This window comes from Leucopleurus acutus, assembly GCF_964270905.1.
Source record: "Leucopleurus acutus genome assembly, chromosome: 5".
Lineage (NCBI taxonomy): Eukaryota > Metazoa > Chordata > Mammalia > Artiodactyla > Delphinidae > Leucopleurus > Leucopleurus acutus.
Genome location: NC_139147.1, coordinates 135566013 through 135590003, shown reverse-complemented (window position 1 = coordinate 135590003; position 23991 = coordinate 135566013). Strand labels below are relative to the sequence as shown.

Genomic DNA, 23991 nt, shown 5'->3' with positions numbered 1-23991 from the left:
TACCAATTCATTAAGCGTTTTCTTTCCTGGAAATTACTTTAAAGTTTAATCAAAGATCATCATCAGCATTTTTTTTCTTAAAATTTACAACCACTGTGTGTTCATACAGACCCTACCTACATACTTACCTGTTTTTCTGTCTTTCCATCTATAGACACACATATTTGCATTTACTATACTTGAGAATTTTCCCGTTTTCCTTCAGTAGTTGACTTCTAGCTTTGTTCCTTTGTAGTCAGAAAAGATACTTTGTATGATTTCAGTCTTTTTAAATATATTGAGACTTGTTTTATGGCTTAACATATGGTGTGTCCTGGACAGTGTTCCATGTGCACTTGAGAAGATTGTATATTCTGTTGTTGGCTAGTGTTTTATGTCTGTTAGGTCTACTTGGTTTACAATCTTGAGTCCTCTGTTTCCTTACTGATCTTCTTTCTAGACGTTCTGTCAATTTTCATTGTAGAACTGTCTGTTCCTCCCTTCAATTCTGTCAATGTTTGCTTCATATGTTTTCATGTTCTATTGTTTGGTGCGTATGTTTGTAATTGTTATATCTTCTTCATGGTTTGACCCTTTTATCAATATATAATGTCCTTCTTTGTTGTAGCAGTTTTTGACTTAAAGTCTATTTTGTCTAATATTGTTATAGCCAAGTATCTCTTTTTTTGCTTATTTTCTTTTCCATACTTTTACTTTGGTTCTTAAATGAGTCTCTTGTAGACAACATACAGTTGCATCATGATTTTTTTTTTAATCCATTTTTGCTAATCTCTGCCTTCCTTTTTTTTTGCGGTACACGGGCCTCTCACTGTTGTGGCCTCTCCCGTTGCAGAGCACAGGCTCCGGACGGGCAGGCTCAGTGGCCATGGCTCACGGGCCCAGCCACTCCGCGGCATGTGGGATCTTCCTGGACCGGGGCACGAACCCGCGTCCCCTGCATCGGCAGGCGGACTCTCAACCACTGCGCCACCAGGGAAGCCCTGATCTCTGCCTTTTGATTGAAACTTTAATCCATTTACATTTAAGTTAACTACTGATAAGAAAGAACTTACTTCTGCCATGATGCTGTTGTTTTCTGTATGTTTTATACCTTATTTCTCCTCATTTCCTCCATTACTGCTTTTTCTTGTGTTTGTTTGTATTTTTCTGTTTTTGTTCTGTAGTGACCATTTTGGTTCCCGTCTCATTCCTGTTGTGTAAATTTTAGATCTCTTCTTTGTGGTTATCATAGGGATTAAATGATAAAATTTAAATCCTAAATTTTTAACAATCTACTTCAAGTCGATAACCAAACTTAACTTTATAGCATACAAAATATGTGCTCCTATACTGCTCTGTCTTTTTCCCTTTTAATGTGTCATAAATTACATTTTTTTTTAACTTTCCTTATAATCCAGGTGAAAACCAGCTGAGAAGTTCAGCTTCATTAGTTGTGGCATGCAGGCTCAGTAGTTGTGGCTCACAGGCTTAGTTGCCCCGTGGCATGTAGGATCTTCCCAGACCAGGGCTAGAACCTGTGTCCACTACATTGGCAGGCAGATTCTTAACCACTGCGCCACCAGGGAAGCCCATAAATTACATTTTTATACATTGTTGCTCAGTTGTATTAACTTATAATTATTTTTATCCATTTGTTTTTATATCCTGTAGGAAGCAAAGGGTGGCATCACAAACCTTAAATACAACAGTGCTGGCTTTATGTTTGCTCACATATTCACCTTTACCAGAGATCTTTAGTTCTTCCCACGGCTTTGAGTTATTGTGTGGTATTCTTTCCTTTCAACCTGAAAGACTGCCATTAGCTGTTCTTTTATGGTATGTCTAGTTTCAGCTTTTGTGTTTCTAGGAATGTCTTAACTTCTCACTCATTTTCAAAGGAGTATTTTGCTAGATATAAAATTCTTGGTTGATAGCCTTTTTTAAAGCACTTTATATATAGATATAGATAGATATATATCTATATATACATATCATCCCACTCTTTTGGCCTGCATGTTTTCTGATGAGAAATCATCTATTAATCTTACTGAGGATTCTCTGTTGTGACAAAGTACTTTTCTGTTGTATCTTTCAGGATTCTCTCTTTGTTTTTGTCTTAGAACAGTTTGCTTATAATGTGTCTTGGTGTGAGTCTCTGAGTTAATCCTACCTAGAGTTAATTGAACTTCTTGGATTTGTAGATATTTGTCTTTCATCAAATTTGGGAAGTTTTTGGCCATTATTTCTTCAAATATTCTTTCTGCCTCTTTCTTCTATTTCTCAGACTCTCATAATGCATATGTTGCTGTGCGTGATGGTGTCATACAGGTTTCTTAGGGTATGCTCACTTTTCTTCACTTTTTTCCTATTTTCGCTCCTCAGACTCCATAATTTCAATTGTCATATGTTCAACTTTGTTATTTTTGTGTTTTGCCTGCTCACACCTGTGGTTGAGCCCCTCTAGTGAATTTTTCAATTCAGTTATTGTATTTTTCAGCTCCAGAAATTCTATTTCCTTTTATTATTTCTACCTCTCTATTAATGTCATTTTGTCGATTTATTCTCTACATGATTTCTTTCCTTTTTTGGTCTATGTTTTCCTTTTGCTCTTTGAACATCCTTAAGACAGTTTCAAATTCTTTGTCTAGTAATTCCAGTTATTTCTGAGGGATAGTTTCTGTCAATTTATTTTCATTCCTTTGACGAGCCATGCTTCCTGTTTCTTTGTATGCTTCATGATTTTGTTGTTTTTGACAACTTGATATTTAAGTATTATATTGGTTACTCCAGAAATCAGATTCTCCCCTTCTCCTGGGTTTGTTATTTTCTATATTCTTGAAGACCATTTCAGTCCATTTGTTTAGTTATTCTCCTGAAATATTTTTTATTTTTGCAAAGACTTATTGTTTGACATACATAGTCATTGAAGTCTTTATTTCTTAGGTTGTGTTCAGCTAGGATTTTAACAGAGATTTTCTGAATGCCAGGAGCTAAGAAGAGCAACAAAACCCTGAACCTCTCCTTATCTTTTCAGATTATCTCTGCTGCAGCAGTCCTTCATCATTTAGCCAGGCTTGCATTCTTCCTAGTGGTCAGCTTCAGGTGGAAACTTAACGGTCTTCTCAGTTTCTGTATCATCATGCATCTTGCCCTGGGTATGTGCATAGTGTTCTACATTCCCCTGCATACCCAGGTGCTTTTGAATGTCCTAATTTCTCAAAGAAACTCTCGCTAGCTTTTTCTCCCAGGCCTTAGGTGGTCTGTTTTATGTTTTGATTGTATTCTTTTGCCCCAGGCATCTGCTGGCTCTTAATTTGAGCAAAGGAGCAAAGCCCACCTTTTTTTTTTTTTTTTCCTTTTTTTTATTTACATGCAAAAGAGATGAACATCTTATGTCAGTTCTTCAGGTAGCTCCTAACAAGTTAGAATTGATTTACACAATACTTTGAAAATATGGTCTTCTCTGCTCCCTCCAGAACCAGGTACTATTCTCCTGGGAACTAGCTTACTTCTTACTTACACTGGGAGCTAGCTTACTTCTTCAAGACTGCTGCTGATCTAGGGAGATGGTAGAACAGGCAAGTAAAAACCCCACAGAGCTTTCCAGTTGCCATTTTCTTGGCTCACTGTTCACTTGGTTCTTGTAAATCTTTGACTATTTTCCAGAGTCATTACAAAGTTGGTTCCGACAGTTCTAGTTTTTCGATGTTTCTGTGGGAGGATGAGAACTTGGAGTTGTATCTTCTGCCACTCTGCTGATGCCATTCTGCTTTCTTTTTAAAAAGAATTCTGTTCAATATTTAACAAGAATAACAGAAGTATTATCTTCTTAAATTAAAATTGTGCACTTGAAATGTTATTTATTTAAAATAGTTCCTATGTATTTGTTTTACATCTGAGTTTCATTATGTAAGTTAATAATTTGAAAATATTATGTAGAAAACTAAATATGGCCATTAAATCATTAGAATGTAGATAAATTAACAGTGATAGAGAAAATGGAAAATTATTGAATAAACAAATTTCCTGTATTTACTTGAGCACTGGCTCTTAAACCTAACGAGTGGTCCTAGATTTTTAGCATAAATAGTTAGCCTACAGAGCCTGTTGTTTACCTTATTCCTGAAATGAGGTAATATCCTTTGCAGCTACTGATTTCATTGATGATGCTGAGTTATTATGCTTTGCCTTAACTGAGTCAATGCAATGAATATACGTAACTTATAGATTTTTTTTGAATCATTCACTTTGAATGGGATTTCAGATTTAACTAAAACATTTCAGTAGTAATCCTCATTTATTTAAAAGACACACAAGGTTTTAGGTGTTTACACTATTCATTTATGCCATATTATCCTATCACAACTAAAATATGGCTATCCATAAGTTTGCTTTCAACTTAAGTTTGAACCAAATATTTTCCCCTTACTATTAATAATTCATCACACATACATGGTGACATTTCTCTAACAATTCAGAGATCAGCCTTTTTAAAACTTACGTAATATTTTTCAGAATTCATACTTAGTACCATGTGATCCTCTAAAGCTTGATTTTTTTTACATGTAAACTGAAGAAGGCACAGTTGAGTAGGTGTGCTTACTTACAGCATTATTCTGGTTGTTTTTAACCTAGCCTCGTTTAAAATCTTCATCCCCCCCCTTATAAAGCAGATATTTGTGCATAAAAAGCACTCTGGAAATCTGTAAACTTTGTTCAGCATGGTTTCAACAGTGCACAGATAGATACTGTAAATGCTCTTAGCTAAGCATGACTACAGTAAAAGCTAAAAATGAGTCCAAATTTAATTTATCCTATTTAAGTCACCGTTATACATATTATTGTTTTAATAAGTTAGATACATATATGTTAGGGATTACTAATGGAAAATACTATGCTCTTTGTATTCTCATTAAAAACAGTGTAACTATGAGCATATTCTTTTCAAATCAGCCAACTTATTTTAATTCTGAATGTTATGAACTCATTTCACAAAGTTACTTACCAATTAATGAGAAATGAATGTGTTATGTAAATTTCAAACTGTAATGGTCGCAGATAATTGATGAACCATTCCTACAAATATATATGTTGTACAATCTTACACATGCATATAGCGACATACAAAATTCGTATGTTATATATTGTATATAATTTATGTATTTATTTAAGATTTACTCAGTAAACACATCCATTTTATTTTACTGGCTTAGTTTACATTAAATATTGGCATACCTTTAAAGTCACAATTGTATTTTTAAAATTTACTCTATTGTTAAATTACTTTTCAAGCAAATGAAAGGAACTCTGTTAACATATTTAAGTATTCGTGCTGTTTGGTTTTTAAAGGGCTTTGTGTGAAATTACTTTAAAAATGCATTTTTGCGTGTGTGTGTGTGTGTGTGTGTGTGTGTGTGTGTGTGTGTGCGTGCGTGTGTTTGTGTGTTTGGGAGAGAGAGAGAGAGGGAAAGTCTAAAAACAACCTATGTATCCTTGTTACAGTTATAGCTACCTGACAACTTAGTTCAAGAATCAGAACAGCCACTAAAAACATCATATTAAACTCTCTTGCACCCTCTGTTGTTATTTTTGAGGAACACTACATATACTTTCCCATGGCTGTATTGGCATTAGACTTACTAAAATCCTGATAAAATTAATACTTTGTTATACTTACCTCCAAATTAGGTTGATAATAAAGTAGCATTTGTTTTTAATTCTTAGTTGGTCTTTTCTTGTGATACAGATATGTTTTTGTTGTATAACAGCTTAAATGAAAAATGAGCCTTTCTGTTTGTCTTTGATCTCTCCTGGTTATCAGTTTTAAGCCCCTCCAAGTGTTTCACACAAATGAAAATCTCTACCGGATATAGCACACTGTATATACCATTTTCCAGAATTACAAATTCTGTCTGTTCCTTGGTAAACCTTTCAATTGTCAGACAGTTACCTTCCAAAGTAAGAGTCTGGAGTCGTCCATACTAAAATTAAGAATTTATAACTGTAAGGAACAGATGTTTTCATAAACATTTGCTATAATTAATTTCATCTAGAGGATTGAAGGAACAAAGCAGTTTTTCCCACTTCAAAACTTTATAGCCTTTCCCCATATAGCAAACTCTGAAATCTTTTCTCTAATATTGTTGTGAGAAACAACTGTACTTCTTATTTGGTATGTTTTAGAGAAAGAAAAGCTGCCGTTTTTCCTTATTACAGTCCTTTGAGGGTTACATTTAATGTGATATATTCGTTTCCATACAGGTATAAAATGAAGAAAACTTTTGTGATGTATTTTGATGACAAAACTTTGGTGTTTAGAAAACTGAAAATCTCTTAATTCTTTGAAGTATTTTATATTTATTATGATAAATATAAGCAGAGGACAAGAAATATTCCATTGGTGAGATTTTATGTATTTAAGTAATCATAATCTTTAGTTTTAAAGACAAAGAAAGCTTATATTTTAAATGTATGATGTAGTACTTATTCTGTGCTGATTGTGGAACGTTTTACAGGAAATGTCTGCAAGCTGTTAAATAACATGTGTTGTAGGAAATTTTCATTTAGCAAGACAGGGAGAGACTAATTTTCCTTAAATCTTTTTAGTTTATTTATGATAATACCATTAATTTTTTTAAAAAGCAAATGAAGTATGTTGCATGAGTCATCTTACGGTACCCATGTTTTCAAAGAATTAACAGAGTATACTCAACTAGATTGATCTTAAACATTTAAGTGTTTTGGATTATTTTCTTCTATAAAATTTGGCAACATTTTCAAATGCTGTAATCCATTTCAGGGTTTTTGTTTAATGAAAAGAAACCCCCAAAACCGGAAAGTGTATTTTGAAAAAAAGAGTAGACTTAAAAGTTCAGTAAGTGAGCTCAGACCAATTCTCGTTCTTCTAAACACTTTGGGTGCAGCTGCAAAGATTTTGAAGAGAACCAACATTTTTGACTAGTCAGTCAGCTATAAAATGTGCAAAGAAAAATAGGTAGCTATCGTTAAAATTACACTTTTGCTTTCAATAACCATTAATGAGCAACATAATCATATATGTATGGTACCTTAAGTGCTATATTCAGTAATTTAAAATAATCTCGCTTCTAAACTGAAAGGTCTGTAATTACTATTTGACTTAACCAGGACCACTGTGATAATCTCCCGTGGTACTTTAGAATGTTCAAAGTGGAGTGAAAGTATAGATAACAATTGAATAAATCATTTAAATTATTAAGCTTTAAATATCTTAAAAGTGAATATAACCTGATGTTTGAAAGTTGCATTATAGGAATTAGGAGTATAAAATGTAATCAGATTCTGGTCTATTTAATTTGTTTCTAAGAATAAATGATATATTTAATAGTAGTATCTATGGTTTCCTAAAAACTATACTTTTAAGTGTATATTTTAAATTTTAAGCTAAAATTAATTTTCTTTGAGTAAGAATGTATATTATAGTATGGCATTGGCAAGCATTTGTTTAAACTTCTTTAGCAAATTTATTCTTATTCTATGATCTCTAAACTGATAGGTATGAATTTGTTCTAATCTGATTTTATGAATATGCTTGAGAGGAACTGGTTTTCTTCCCTAAAAGTTTGATATTACTACATGAGGCAGAAATACCTTTTGATGTTGTTGTTTTTTTATTTTTTTAAACTGCTGAACTTTTGCCCACAGTTAAAACATAAAGTTTGGGGAAGACTATTAAGATGTATTAAAAGCTCCTTAGAATGCATTCTTTTTTTTTTTTTTAACATTTTTATTGGAGTATAACTGCTTTACAGTGGTGTGTTAGTTTCTGCTGTATAACAGAGTGAATCAGTTAAACATATACATATGTCCCCATATCTCTTCCCTCTTGCGTCTCCCTCCCTCTCACCCTCCCTACCCCACCCCTCTAGGTGGTCACAAAGCACTGAGCTGATCTCCCTGTGCTATGTGGCTGCTTCCCCCTAGCTATCTATTTTACATTTGGTAGTGTATATATGTCCATGCCACTCTCTCACTTCGTCCCAGCATACCCTTCCCCCTCCCCGTGTCCTCAAATCCATTCTCTAGTAGGTCTGCATCTTTATAGAATGCATTCCTGATCACCACCTCTCAGCTTTCTGTTCTCCCTCTCTGCAGACCAGATTCCTAGAGAGTAGAGGACTGGGGGGCCAGGGGGTGAGGTGGGCCGGGGGAGGGTATTCCATGTCTGCTGTTTGCCTGCTCTCTTTTGACTCTGCCAGTGGACAGGACACTAATAAAAAGTTGCCCTTTGTTTATAAGCATTAGTTTGGGATTAAATGGTGTATAAATTTTGGTTTTGTCTGTGAATCATAAGCAGAAGATGGCTGTATTATACTTCATTTGTTCCTGTTTGCAATTACTTCTGTAGTATTCCTATCCAAGTTAGGAGTGGTGGTGTTAGTCTATATTTTAACATCAAAATGAATTTTTTGTTTAAAGCACTCTGATTACAAAAGATATTTGGGGGAGGGATAAGGAGATATTTGTTGTTTTGACTCAGTAACTGCGTGGAGCTGTCACACAGTAGCTTTTCAACTGGAATACTCAAGTTTCATAATCTCAGTATTTTTAATTTTTTTTTCAGGAGATTCAAATCAAAACGGAAGAAGAACAAGTTCTACTTTAGACTCTGATGGAACTTTTAATTCCTATAGGTAGGTGATGAATACGTAGATATATAATATTACAAGATATTACAGGGTTCTAAAAAATCTGACAAATATGAAGAATATTTGTGGTATGCAATTGTCCTGCAGACTTATTGAGTAATTGAGAATGTAACATTCTTAGTTCTTGAGTAGATGGACTTATTGTAGGTATCTGTCGTTATCCTAGAGTAGGATGGTTAGAATGAATGCGTATGTAGTATTAAGCTTCAATATAATCCATTTTTGTTTTAGTTTTTCCAGTATATCTCTTACAGTACTAAAGGCTTCCTTTGTTTAAGTTTCCTGCTAATACAGAGTGTACTGCTTGTGAGCATCTCAGAGAGTATAAAATATAATCCGTGGTTACATTAAGTGCTGTTTGTTAACATCCTGTTTGGCTCTTCAGCAAACAGGGCAGTTACATCTCAATTAACAATTTTTAAAACGGATACAGCAATTAAGGAAACATGCATCTTATCTAGTTATTTGTTAATATTCTCTTTATATCTTGAATTTGCTTGAGTAAATGTTTATATATTTTGTATCTTCTTAACAGGGAAACCTAGGAAGAAGAAAGATTAATGTATTTCTAGTAATATTTGAAAATTCATATACTGAACCAAAGTGATGTAAGAACTAGGTTGTTCTCTTTTGGGGAATAAAAAGTAGAGATCGAGTAATAATACATTTTGGCATTATAGGTAGCAATGCAGATTCTTGAAGAAGTACTTTAATTGGAGTACATTGTCCTTATGGTTAGTAAGTTCCAATACTTGTGTGTTGATGCTATAAAATATATGCAAGAACCACTGTACACTTGGAAACTCATTTGAATATTAAACTATAATTCCTTCTTTTCTATAATAAGTATGGAATTTATGCTGAGAATCTTTGTCTTTTTCTTGAACACATATTCTGTATACCTAGCTGGAAATGTGCCATTTGTTTCTTCAGATCCCAGGCAAGCTGTTAACATCTAGAGTAGGGCCTTATATTCAGGAAGCACTTAATAAAAGTGTGGTAATTGTGAAAGTTTTTACAGTTTGTTTATGAATTCCAGAAATGAGGTGGTAATTGAGATGCTTGACATCTTTCTTTTATACCAGTTGGGGTCTTTATAAATAATCAGTCATTCAAGTGTCACAGATACTACAGAAGGCTTATGTTCCCATGGTGTTCTAGAAGCATATTGTAACAGCAGTAAAAGCTCATGTGTTGTCATTCTATTTTCTCTGTACCCATCCCACCTTATAAATGTTGGAGTTCTCCAGAACCTTCTTTTAGTGCTGAAGTGTAATATAAAGTTTGGAATTTGACATATTAAATAATAGGTAGAATCCTCTATCTGAACACGTTGATCACACCAAAAAAAAAAAAAAAAAAAGATGAATAAAAAAGATATTTATTTATGGCCATGCTGCACAGCTTACAGGATTTCAGTTCTCCAACCAGGGATTGAACCTGGGCCACAGCAGTGAAAGTGCAGAATCCTGACCACTAGACCACCAGGGAACTCTCTATAAAAGATATTTAAATAAATATTCATGTTTGTCATGTAACTGAGGAATGCTAAGATGATAATATGTGTGAAATCCATGGTGGGAATATCAGTATTAGATATAAATACAGTTTAAAAAAATCCAAGACAAAAGGAAAATAAAGATGTATTTCAAAGGCAGGAAAACCCATATGTATATATCAACTTCATTGGTGAATTATACTTCATACCTACATTTGTAGTTAGCTAATTATAGTAACTAATGGACAGCAAGTTAAGAGAAATGTGTTAATATGAAGGCACAGTGTTATCTGGTAGTTTATTTTGTTCTTGAGTAGTTTGAAGATTAAAGTATCTTAGTATTATTGAATGATAATTGTACTTTGAAAATAAACTCCTAATGCAACTTTGCACAGTAAATACTAATGTTGTTAACTAATATAGTTTTAATCAATGCCTGTCAGTGTTGTAATGTTAGGATATTAATTTATGGTTGTAAGTAAAAAGGCAAGATAAAAAGCTCAGGTAGTACAGTGTATAAAAATGAGCTTTTAATAGTTGGCAGGCCAGTGCTGTTATTAAATAGTAGTATAGTATTTAAGGTGTGAAATGAATATTTTGCTACTGAGTAGGCAATAGCTCTTACAATATAATGAGCTTACTTGTGAATTTGACACTTGGGTTAAATGCAGAATTCATAGAAGCACAGCTCTAGGGTATATTTTCATATCAGGTTAACTGATAAAACCTAGGAATTGTTGCAGAATCACACTAAAATGGCAACAGAATTGTCAATAAAATTTACTTTTGAAAATGAAAATTATTTTTCCATTACTATCGGAGCTCTTTTAAAGCAAGTAGAAATAGGTTATTAGAAAAATGTGAATGTTCCAACCGTCAAATATCTTTAGCCTAACAAGTCTACCTTTGTGTTTTAAACCACCTCAGAAATCCTGACCTTTCTTCGCAGATAATTCTGGCTGTCAACCTAGTACTAGGATACTCAAGCTATATATGCTGTGCCTTGGGATAATGATTAGCTCTAATTTTTTATCTACAGAATGGACATTATAATGTCTGACCTGCTTCCTTCCCACAACTGTTTTAAAGATCGAGATAGGACTGTATAAGATAAAGCCTTTTGAAAATCTAAATGCAAAGCCATGCATTAATATTATTAATTCTTTGTGCTTACCTCATGTGAACTGGCAACTTTGCTGCCTTATTGTTCACTTAACCTTCCACGTGTGTACCCTTTTATAGCATGTGCCAAGGTTTTATTAACTTTCCAATTCAGTCTTGAATTGGTCACCTAAGTCTATATTCTTTCCATTATTTGTTTATATTATTGTGGTCTTAGATGGTCAGTTATAAGAGGGCACAGTCTCTTTTTTTGTTGTTGTTGTTTTGTTTTTTGTTTATTAATAATATCTAAACATAGCGAGTTGGTTCGTATCCTGACTCCAAATGGAGACTTCGGACAAGTCTTCGGCTCAGTTTCCTCACCTTGAATGTGGGGATAATAAAACACATTTGTTACAAGGAGTTAATGGGCTAATGTTGTGTGGCAGATGCTGAATAAATATTAGCTGCTTTTATCTTCCAGTCCATGTCATCCTCATCATTGTCATCATTGTTAATCTTCTGCTATTGTAGAATATTTTTACCGTGCGCTAATGTAGAGACACCAAAAGGAAGATTTAAAAACAAAATGTCTTACAGGAAAGTAACTTTTGTTTTTTAGCAGAAAGGAGGCTAAGAACAAGCTTAACCTGAGGCTTGATACTCTGTCTCTGCTGTATATTCCAGGTTGCCTTTGTATAATACATTTGTACACATAGTAGAGATAAGAAGAAGATGTTTTATTATGAGTATAAATTCAGAGGTGGATTTTTGGAATTTTGACAAAGTTTTAAATTTACAATCAATGGACCGTATCTATAGCTTTATGTGCCTAAGGCTCATAGATTTGTTTTTCAGAGGCTAGGAGGTTTCACTTTGGATTTGTGTCTCTTGTGGTTTGCTTCTTTGATTCAGATAGAGTACAGCTGCATTTAACTCCTAAGGCACCAGTATGATGATTATATGGTGCCTGGGTAATAGCTAGATCTTGTTTTGGAAGTTTCTGTTAAAATTTAATTGTTTTTCTCCCAACTAATTTGCAGGTGATGTGGTAAAATGGAAAGATTAGAAGAATTGAGAAGATATTACTGGTTTATGCAGTATACCTTGTGCTTTTTAAAGACTAGTGTTAATGTCTTCTGTTAGATTAAATGAGCTTTCTCTGTTTCTTATTTCACCATTAAAACTGAGACCCTTTCAGACTGAGGGTATGAGAGCAGAGAAGTAGTTTGCCGATGAACAGTTTGCAGTAGATGTTTAACTTAGTGACTGTAGCACAGGGCCACATGGTAGGAGCGTTCTCTCCCCATCCCCCCTCCTCTTCCCAAGGGCAGCTGACCTTCTCCTCTCCAAAGAGGCGAGCCCCTTGCCAGCACATATGACTACAGACTATTACATTAATCTGTTTAGCTGTAGTACCAGCTGCTTGCATGTTTTTAATTATCTTATTAGATGGTATAACAGTGACCTATGTAATAAATTGAAGGTGAGCATTTAAAAATTTTCCCTTTTTTACCCTATGTTTTTAAATATCTTGATTGATCAAATTATGATATTCTGCAAAAGTTCATTGGAAGTCTGTATGGTTTTCTGAGTCAATGTAAAGCTTTTAAAAGTATAATGTTATAATTACCAGTATAAAAATAACTTCATTTTTGAAAGAGTTAGGCTGTGTTTATGTAGCCACAAATTCATGTTAAAATCTGTTGTTTTAAGAGTCAATTTAGAGAAAACTCAGACCAGTTATTTTGAGTTTCTCTGGGAAATTCAAAATATTGCTTAAATTTCAGACAACATCATGGCATTGTATAAATGGCATAGGATGGAATATAAATCATTTTAGATTATTTTAAAATAATTTTGTCTATTTAACTCTGATTTTCTAGATTCTGTGTATTCAGTGGTAAATCATCTTAGCTGACCCTAATTATTTTTACAATTTAATTTCACATGGTACCATTTTTTTTTTTTTTTTTTTTTTTTTTTTTTTCGGTACGCGGGCCTCTCACTGTTGCGGCCTCTCCCGTTGTGGAGCACAGGCTCCCGACGCGCAGGCTCAGCGGCCATGGCTCACGGGCCCAGCCCCTCCGCGGCACGGGGGATCTTCCCGGACCGGGGCACGAACCCGTGTCCCCTGCATCGGCAGGTGGACTCTCAACCACTGCGCCACCAGGGAAGCCCCCATGGTACCATTTTTGAGTGTATTTTCCCAAGTTGTGCCATTAGTAAAAATGTATTATCTTCTGGATTTTGACAATTGGATAATTTTCAAATAATACCTTAAATGAAATGCTGACTCCAAGAGACAGTTCAAAATAATATCAACCAGTGATTGTCCAGTTATGAGTCATAGCCAATCAACAAAACTTGTAATGATTTAGTCAGAAACCCTGATGCTGAATTAAAAAAAAAGGTAGTTGAATGCAAAAAAGAATTGCAAAATACTTATGTGTGTCTTTTGAATTAGCAAATCCTACAGCTGGCATAACAGGGTGACTTGAGCCTTGAAAAATGTGTAGTCCTTGAATAAGGACTATAAACTACACACTGTTTGTTTTTTTAACTAAGAAATATTCATTCTTTTTGGCTTCATAGTTTTTTCCCTCTAAAGAAAGACCAAGTTTCATATTTCAAAAGAACTTTTGTTGAAGAAATAAGGGAAAAATTTCCCCTTTATATATTTTATTTTCTTTTTAAGGAAAGAAAATAAAAAGCCACTTGGCACTACAGTACTGATGGCATTATTTCTTGATATATATATATATATATATATATATGTGTGTGTGTGTGTGTGTATATATATATATGTGTATATATATATATATATATATAAACGTCTTTATTGGAGTATAATTGCCTTACAATGGTGTGTTAGTTTCTGCTTTATAACAAAGTGAATCAGCTATACGTATACATATATCCCCGTATCTCCTCCCTCTTGGATCTCCCTCCCACCTTCCCTATCCCACCCCTCTAGGTGGTCACAAAGCACTGAGCTGATCTCCCTGTGCTATGCGGCTGCTTCCCACTAGCTATCTGTTTTACACTTGGTAGTGTATATATGTCCATGCCACTCTTTCAGTTCGTCCCAGCTTACCCTTCCCCCTCCCCGTGTCCTCAAGTCCATTCTCTATGTCTGCGTCTTTATTCCTGTCCTGCGCCTAGGTTCATTAGAACCAGTTTTTTTTTTTTTAGATTCCATATGTATGTGTTAGCATATGGTATTTGTTTTTCTATTTCTTGATATTGATCAGAGCTTCCACAGTTGCCTCCCTTTCTCAGTGTGGTGTATTCTGTAGCCCACAGAGTCAAAGGCTGTTTAAGTTGGTTAAAAGTTTAAAAAAAATTATAGTTGGTTTAGCTTTTTGAATTTAAAAGTTGTCTTTTTCTGAATAAGGAAGAAAACCATTAATTTGAACTTTCTTTAGTCAGTGAAGAAATTTTTAAAATTAGGCTTCAAGTTTATCACAAAGACGTTTATGTATCCTATTTACATGTAATTAATAATTTGGGAGGATGTGGGAAATATCCTTACATCATTTACATTTATTGTTGGTATAGTACCTTCCTCCTCACCCCAATTTGTATGTAAGAGGGTCATATGTCTCTTGAAATGACAATGAAGCAGTGATTCAAAATATTAGAGATAATAGGGCAAAAGCATACTTTGGATTTAAAATTAGAAATCTAGGTTCTGGTTATGCTCTTAGAATGATATAAATTTGTTAATCTATTATTTTTAGGAATATGGATTTATAGAAACAATTTAATTATTGAAAGTTATACTGTATTAGTTTGTTTGGGCTGCTATAACAAATTACCAGAGACTAGGTAGCTTATAAACAACAGAAATTTATTTCTCACAATTTAGAGGCTGGGAAGTTCAAGATTAAGATGCTGGTAGATTTGGTGTTTGATGGAGCCCACTTCCGGGTTCATAGATGAGTTTTTCACTGCGTTCTCACTTGGCTGTAGGGGCAGGAAAGATCTCTGGCAGCCTCTTTTGTAAAGGCACTAATTCCATTCATTAGGGCTCAGCCCTGATGACTTACTCACCTCCGAAAGGCCCCACCCCCAAGCACTGTCACATTGGGTGTCAGGATTCAGAACATGAATCTGTGGGGGCACATTCAGTCCATAACACAAACTAAAGATAATCAAGACCAAACTGAATTCCTCATCCCACTCCTTCTCCACCCACTCATCTTAAGTTCCTGAGGCCTTGCCTTTTAAATTATTTTTCCAGGACATAGCTTAGTAAATAGATGAAAGAGGAGGACCTAGAATTAGGGTTTCTTTCCTGATTCTTAGAAAGTTGCTTTCCTCACTTTGATGGGATGCCTGTATTTTGCTGAGAATCTATATAATTATATGACACTGACTCTTTAAGTTCTTAAGAATAAATACATAATTTAGGGAAACAGTTTAGAAAAACTACACAGATAGAAATAAGACAGAATAAAGTTTACATCTTAGCTCCAGCACTTACTGACTGTGTGATCTTAGGCAAGGTAATTAACCTCCCTGATTCCTAATTACTTCATTTGTGAAGTTGGAGTATTAACAGCTCCTATATCACCGAGTTGTAGAGTTGTAGAGTTCTACACAAATGTGTAGAACTGCTGGACCAGTCACCTAACACATAGTGAGTAACAATACTAGTTTCTTTCTTTTCTCTGTCTTTTCTAAAACATCCTTTAAGTTTTAATCAACTTTTTCACCTAACAAAGTTGGCCTTCATCTCAGAAAAGTGTTTTAAATTTACTCATTTTATTTATTTTTGGCTGTGTTGGGTCTTCGTTGCTGCGTGCAGGCTTTCTCTAGTTGCAGCGAGCGGGGGCTACTCTTTGTTGCGGGGCACGGGCTCTAGGCACGTGGGCTCAGTAGTTCTGGTGCAAGGGCTTAGTTGCTCCTTGGCATGTGGGATCTTCCTGGACCAGGGATCGAACCCGTGTCCCCTGCCTTGGCAGGCGGATTCTTAACCACTGTGCCACCAGGGAAGTATTTTAAAATTCTATATAGTTTTAAAGTGGCAATAAATTTCTGATGTTTGATTTGATGGACAATTTATATGTCTCAAAGATATAGTTTAAGGGTGAAATTTACATAGAATATTTTAATAAAATTGATATTTAATATTTGTCTCTTTTCTATATCAGATTACCTTGCCTTTTGAGGGAAAGTGGCAGTGGTTAATAATCCTATTTTTTTCATTTATTACTAACCCAGAGCTTGCAAAAGTGCTTTTGTGACATTTGTTTATATATATATAAACAAATATATATATATATATATAAACAAATATATATATATACACATATATATACATATATATATATAAACATCCATTTCCATTCCGGCGTATGGAAAAACCCAAACGAACTTTTTGGCCAACCCAAATATATATGAAAGTTTGTTGTTGTTCATCGTGAGACTTAACATATCTTCATTCATTCTGCAGATCATTATTCTGCACCCATTACAGGCCAGCCAGTGTGCTAGACAAAGATTAAAACAAAACCCTGCTCTTGGTGCCCTCGTGATCTAGGAGGGGAGACAGACATGGAAGCAACTACATGAGGACTGGTGTCATCGTGGGGGCATTTCACCAAGAACTAGGGGAATACCAGACGGGCTAGTTAATATTGAGGGTGGGTTGTGGTTGGGAGGAAAGATATGTTTGCTAGACAAAGTAGATGAACAGGAGTTTTCTGTGAGGTGAACAATATGAACAAAGACATTCTTCATTTTCTACTGCAGCAATGCATTCTTTGAGGGTTTGGGGCACTCAGAATGGGTAGATTCGGTTGGCCTTGTATTTGTCAGTGACAAACTCATACAACATGGGTATTTACGTATAACTGTTTCATTGTGGTGACATTGTTACTTTGCAGGAACTGCTATTTTGACAGTAGATTTCAGTGTATCATAGATGTTTGATATATCTAAATCAGTGATCAAAAATTTTAACTGGGAATTGAAAATGTGAATCTTTAAATTGCACAAAATTATATGAAATAGTTGATAATGTTACAATTGAGAGTGAATATTATGTGTCTAGAAATAAGGGAGAAATCAATAAACCAGCTATGGAATAAAATTAGCCTGGTAATGAGAGAATATTTGAAAATTAAAAAGATGTCCTAGTATCATCTGAACATATGGACCTAGTTTTCATTCCATGATTATAGAGGCCCTTTTCTGAGACAGATATAGAAGTAGTTTAGTCTGGTTGACATATTCTCAAGGAGTTTCAAAGATTGTATTTCCAGCTACTTGTTCAGATTAGAAAAATAATTTGGATGACATGACCAAGTCTCTGAACCCATCTGAGGCAAAGCAGAATAGTTGCACACCATCTCTTAACTCTCACTCCAGTTTTTCACATGCTTCTAGATCTTAAAGCTCCCTTGAGTGGTAGAGCCCCACTGTCACTGAATCAGGCACAGAGCTCTGGTAGTTTGGATCTTGTTCGGTTCACAGAATAAATTTATAATCTCCAAAGTAACTCCTGTCCTTTGCTTGCCCGTCCCTCCTCCACAGGCACCACAGGGCCACGCCCAGAGCCTGTCTCTCCTTTGTATTCTGACCTCATTTATTCCCACCTGAGAGATCTGGGGTAGGGTAGAGGGGGTAGGATAAATAAAGAGAGCCAGAGTGGCCTGTTTGGCATTTTGAACACTGCTCCCACCCCCATTTCCCCTGCTGCCCCTGAGCTGCTTATGGAGTCTGCTCCCTAGAGAAGGAGCCCGTTTTCCTGCCTCTGTCTCTCTAGGTACCATTCCTAATTATAGTATTTTTAAAAGTTCTGTAGAAAAAATGAAAATTTTCTTCCGGGGCTGATTTTCAATCTTGTAGTAGCATTCCACGCAACAACTTTTATGAAAACATCCCACTCTCGTTCATTAGAAAGGTATCTGTGGTCATATAATTAATTGTTTTGTGGCATCCATTTGGGAATATCTGAATTATCACGTGTATGAACTAACAGAACAGCAAATAACAAAGTAACGAAAGGTCTTTTATGAAGTCAGGACTAGATTTGGGTTCTTTTGAAGTACATGAACTTTCAAATAACATAAAATTTCAGCAGTGGAGAATATGTCTGCATATTAACAGAGGATTTTTTATGAAGCGTAATTTAATTTGGGCAAGGAGGTCGTGAGAAAACCACTCATCTTCCACTGTGATGTGGAGCAGCTGTTTCAAAAAATCGGTGCGAGAAGTACCGCTGCCACTGGTGTTCAGGCCTGCGTGGGAAGCAGCGTGCGGGCTGGAACCAGGTCTGCACACCCTGATTCCTCCACTTCAGTGTCTCCAGTGTCTACTGTTGAGAAAAGGGATCTCCCCTCTTTTCTTTGTAGATGCAGTAACATATCAGTTATTTAGAGGTCAAATTTCTAATATCTTCACCCAAGGAGGATGTAATCAGAGAGTTAGAAATGGGGAAAATGTTAAAATAGCCAAAGAGTTTGTTTATTTAGGTAGATTTAGTCACAGGAAAGCCCTTCTAGTTCTTAAAGTGCTTATCTAATTTCTCATTTTTTTTCCTTGAAAAAGGCTAATATAGTTTATGTTATTGAAATAGGCTAGAATGTATGACAGTTCAGAGTTTACTTTGTTGTCTTGGTTTTAAAAAAGAAAAAGTGAGCAAGTGACAGGGGTGGAGATTTAGGATTTCTGAAAGCTAACATTATTTTACGAATCGATAGCTGATCGCCTGAAAACCATGGTCATGAGAGAAATGCCACCAAAAACAGAGTAGAAAACTGCAAAAGCCAAGCAGTGTGGAGTTATTTAATGTAGAAGCAAATAGCCATGCATTCCCCAAATGTATATCACGTCTGGAAAAAAACTCCTTTATGGTTTAGAAATGTTTTGGTACTCTCAACATTTTTTTTTTTGCGGTACGTGGGCCTCTCACTGCCGTGGCCTCTCCCGTTGCGGAGCACAGGCTCCGGACGCGCAGGCTCAGCGGCCATGGCTCACGGGCCCAGCCGCTCCACGCATGTGGCATCTTCCCGGACTGGGGCACGAACCCGTGTCCCCTGAATCGGCAGGCGGACTCTCAACCACTGCTCCACCAGGGAAGCCTCTCTCAACATTTTTGAGTTGAGAAAATGGCATACATTGACCTTTCATCATGCTGGGTAAATTAGGTATTCAAGCATGGATTTTTAAAATCAGTGCATTCTTTTTCTTTTTAACTATAAATAAGTGATGTTTTCTAGTCACCCAGGGGTTGGGGGTATTTCCTTATTTTTCCGGTGGCCCATGTAAAGTTGTTTTCCCAGGTACGTTAGTCTAACAAATTATAAAGTACACATTGACCTTGAATTAAAGTTTATTTGATCACGTGGCCCGTTGATCTTAATTTTAAATTACCATTTCCTGGATCTTTGAGCCAGTCTCTTGCCAAGTATGATTATAATATGCTCATAGTCCAAATCTCAGGTCTGATTCTTTCCAGTATCGATCATTTTCGGTAACTTATAGATGTACCACTGTCATCACTAAAGATCTGCTTTTCTAACTTTTATGTGTGTGAGTCTGTATGTGTGAGTGTGCGTGTGTGTTAGTGTGTGTGAGCGTGTTGTGAGTGTGAGCGTGTGTGTTGTGTGTTAGTATGTGTGTGAGTGTGAGTGTTGTGTAAGAGTGTGTGAGTGCGTGTGTGTGAGTGAAGAGGGAGGTGGGAGGAAGCAGGAAGCAGAGAGAGGTGATGAAGACAGAAACACAGTGGGAGGCAGTGAGCTAAGAGACGAAAAAGAAAAAAAGAAAACTTTTACATGTATATCTGATTTTACTTCGAGTGAAATTTTTTTTTTTTTTGCGGTACACGGGTCTCTCACTGTTGTGGCCTCTCCCGTTGCGGCTGTGCTCCGGATGCGCAGGCTCAGCGGCCATGGCTCACGGGCTCAGCCGCTCCGCGGCATGTGGGATCTTCCCAGACCGGGGCACGAACCCGGGTCCCCTGCATCGGCAGGCGGACTCCCAACCACTGCGCCACCAGGGAAGCCCAGAGTGAATTTTATACTGTGTTACGTCTCTCATAGAATCATCTTGATTTTTTAACCACTTGTATATAGGTTAGCTTTTAATGTATTTCTGTTTTCTTTCCCCAGGGACACTATATGAGTATGTATCATGTGCATATTTATCTTTACATCTCTTGAAACTTTTTAGTTGTTACTTTAAAAGGGAATGTATATATGAATGGTTTATCAGCCTAAAACAGTTTCACTGTCCGATATAGAAACCACCAGTGACATGGGGCTAAGTTTAGGTTTAAATTCATTAAAATAAGACAATAAACAACTGTCGTTCAGTTGTACTAGCCATATTTCACCTGTTTAGTAGGCACATGTGAGTAGTGATTACCATATTGGATGGTCAGATAGAGGACATTTCTGTCATCTTAGGAAGTTCTATTGTATAGTGCTGGTCATCAAATGAATGATGGATTCAGTTAAAATATAATCCACTTAAATCTTTTTAAGAGAAAGTATTTACTTCAAAAGTACATGTATTTCTATATGTGTTATTCCCTACAAGTCAACCCAGTCTTGGAAAACATGGTTTAAGAAACAGGATTGAGTTTTAATTAGGACATCAGATTTTGGGAAATAAATGCTTTCTTCTAAATGACTAGAAAATAATTTGTTTTCAATTATGTATTTCCATTGCCGTATTGTTTACATCATAGACTGTGTGGTAAGTTCTTTATCATATAGAAAATAAGATATGAAGTCCATGCTGGTTATCACCAATAGCAAGGAAAACGAGGGCGGGACAGGGGGACCAAGAAGGTAGAGGTCTGCACCGAGGTGTCTTGAAGAAAGGGATTTCCCCTACTTGTTAATTACATAAGAAACATCAGTAAACCATGGAATAGAAAGCATTCATTTCAGACAACTTCGTAGCGATTGTCTGTAATGCCTTTTCTCACCTCATTTCTATATGTTCGATCCTTTGATTAGTAATATGACCTTTATTATGTGCTTAATTTTTTATAACCTCGTGACATGGCTTTTCTTATTTCTTTTCTAAAAGTACATTTGTTGAGTACTTTTAATATGATCCTGAATTTAGAAGCTGTTAAACACTATTATTTGAAGAAAATAATACATTTAAAAAAAAGATTATTATATCTGACAGTCCAAAACTGTTGCTAACTCAGTTGTTATCCACCTTGTGAATATTGACGTGGAAGCTCAAGATTTCTCAATTCACAGTTAAATCCAAACCCGAATCAAAACATCATTGTAAATTAATTTTAACACACCACCACACGCTGAACTATCAGTTGCCTTTGTTTCAATGATGCCTCATCACATGAGAACATTTTTCACCCAGAAATATGAAGAAATCCATTTTAGGCTTGTGAGTAATTGTGAGTTGTTTTTGTTTTTATATGTATAAGTAATATGCCCTGATGTTTCATTATGGAGGGAAAAAAAGAAAGCTTTAAATAAAAGTAAGTTTTTAAAAATTCCTGATATAGGAAGCAAAAAAGCCAGTATAGTTTCTAATTGCCTTTTAGAGTCTCTGAGTTCCCTCATTACCTGTGATTTAAGCTAAAAATGAGGTAATTATAGATAACATCAGTGTTTATCTGGATGATCTTGGCACCTGCAGTCCTAATGTTGTAGCTTACCCAGATCTGGTGCCACACTTTATAGTCTGATGCTGACATACCTAATTTACACTTCTCCTATTTCCTTTGATTTTTAAGTTAGACGTTCCTTGTTCTATTTCAATAGTATTTTAAAAGCCACCCCTTTAAAATGGTGTAAAGGCACATACTTTTCTATGTGGAATGTTGGAATCATGGTACAGCCCTTTCATTAAGAGAAATCTTTCCCTGATATATTTCTGTACAGATTTAAAAATTTACTGTGTCCTTTCTCCCTTTGCATTTGATAAAGCAAATACGATCGTAATTAATATGGCAATCTCCTCACATATTGGCATGCACTTTAGGATTATAAAATTGTATAAACCATTGTGAGTCAGATGCAGTTTTCTCACCTGTGGTTCCTCACCTTCAAGTATTCTACCCATCTTGTCTGCCTTAAAGGCCACCTTCCTTTGACCTGGCCTTTAGTTCTACTGTTCTACTAGTCTACTGTTCCTCTACTGTTCTACTGTTCCTTTAGTCACATCTCAAGGACGAGATGACGATGGTTGACTGGTGGCCTTGTAAACCACAGGGCCATCTCTGAGAGCTCCTGCTCCACCCCGCCGCCCCCAGCTCGTCTGTGACTTCTTGACCTTCCCTGTGGTGACGAGCCCTCCTCTGCTCCACCCAGCAACTTTATTATCAGTCAAAGCCAACGTAGCTCCTCTTGACCAAGTATTGGAGATACTTAGTACTAGACTTGTAGTAGTATGTAGTGTGTAGTCTATGAACTCTTCTCAGTTATTGTAACTGTCTGGATTTCTTACGTTCGCTCCACAGAGACATTGTTCCCTGTCTAAATAAAGCCAGGAAATCGGGTAAAACCATCATATAAAGTATATCTAGTGTATCCTCATTTGGGACAACAATTCAGGCATTTTTTTATTCCAGAATTGCCTCGTCATTTTTGCATTCTTTAGGTTACGAAAGTATTTAAACAATTAAATTGAGAAGCCGCTAACCAGTTTCATACTAATTTTATGTGCATATCTTGGGAAAATACATTAAAATATATCATTAGAAATAGTTATCTCCTTATGATCATCAGCTGTATTTCTTCACTGCAAATTCTAGTTGATTTCCATGTCAAAAAAAAAAAAATTGCAAGAGCCTTAACTACCTAAATAGTTCTTCTTAAATGAAAGGCATCCATTGCTGCTGCAAAAATTAATTTCACTTATTTAGAAATTATTGTAGTGTTCATGGCCAATGAATGTTCTTCCCTGAGGAACACAGAGGTGTTCTCAGAATCCTGAACACAGTGCTTCCAGGGCAGCCAGTACTAATCTGCTAACATTGGCAGGGGAAATGAAACAGCCCATTCCTGCCTCTTCTTGCTTAGATGCTGGTTACGGTTTCAGGGACCCAGTGCCTGCAATGCAGAGTCTTTGCCACTAGATGGCACTAGTGCGTTATCCAGAGAGGTTTTAAGGCCCAGGTTCCATTTGAGGCGATTATGCACCTAAATGTCCCATGTGTTCTTAAACCACTCACAATATCTGTTGACTTACCTTCTCAGTCCAACTGGTGAAAACTTCTCTCTATACTTTTGGTCTTGATGTTCAAACTCTAAAAATGTAAGAAAGAAAATATAAGGTCGCATTCCTATCTTGCCTTGTTGCCAGGGGCCGTTTATGTCCTTTGATGTGTGCAGTATTATGCTTCCCTTTAGTGTTTTCAGCCATGTTATTCTGGAAGATGCTTTTCCTAATTCTCATTCCATTTCTCTCTTGACAACTTATTTAATTTTTCTGGGCCTCAGTTTTGTCATTCATGGAGGGGGGAGGGGTTAAAATTATTCACCCCAGGAGGGTTGTTGTAGAGGTTAAAAGTGATTTACCCAAAATATTATATATTTTGAATGGACTTTTTTTAAGCATTTTTGAATGGATTTTTTTTTTTTTTAGCATTTTGAGAACATCGCTGCTAGATTTTTGCTGTGACAGACTATATGTTTTCCTATGTAAGACAAAGTTTAGCAACTACCTTTTCTTTATTTTTGTTAATTAAACTGCAGAATTCCACCACTGACTCCTCAGTACTTACTA

The 23991-nt window shown here is 35.8% G+C and overlaps 1 protein-coding gene across 1 annotated transcript in view; it reads left to right on the top strand.

Annotated features, from left to right (window-relative positions):
- TBC1D5 (TBC1 domain family member 5) overlaps positions 1 to 23991 on the top strand; it is a 411864-nt gene that overhangs the window by 128048 nt on the left and 259825 nt on the right. The window contains exon 3 of the mRNA XM_082840369.1: positions 8582 to 8651. Coding sequence (XP_082696495.1) covers positions 8582 to 8651 — 70 coding nt within the window. The remainder of the gene's footprint in view (positions 1 to 8581; positions 8652 to 23991) is intronic.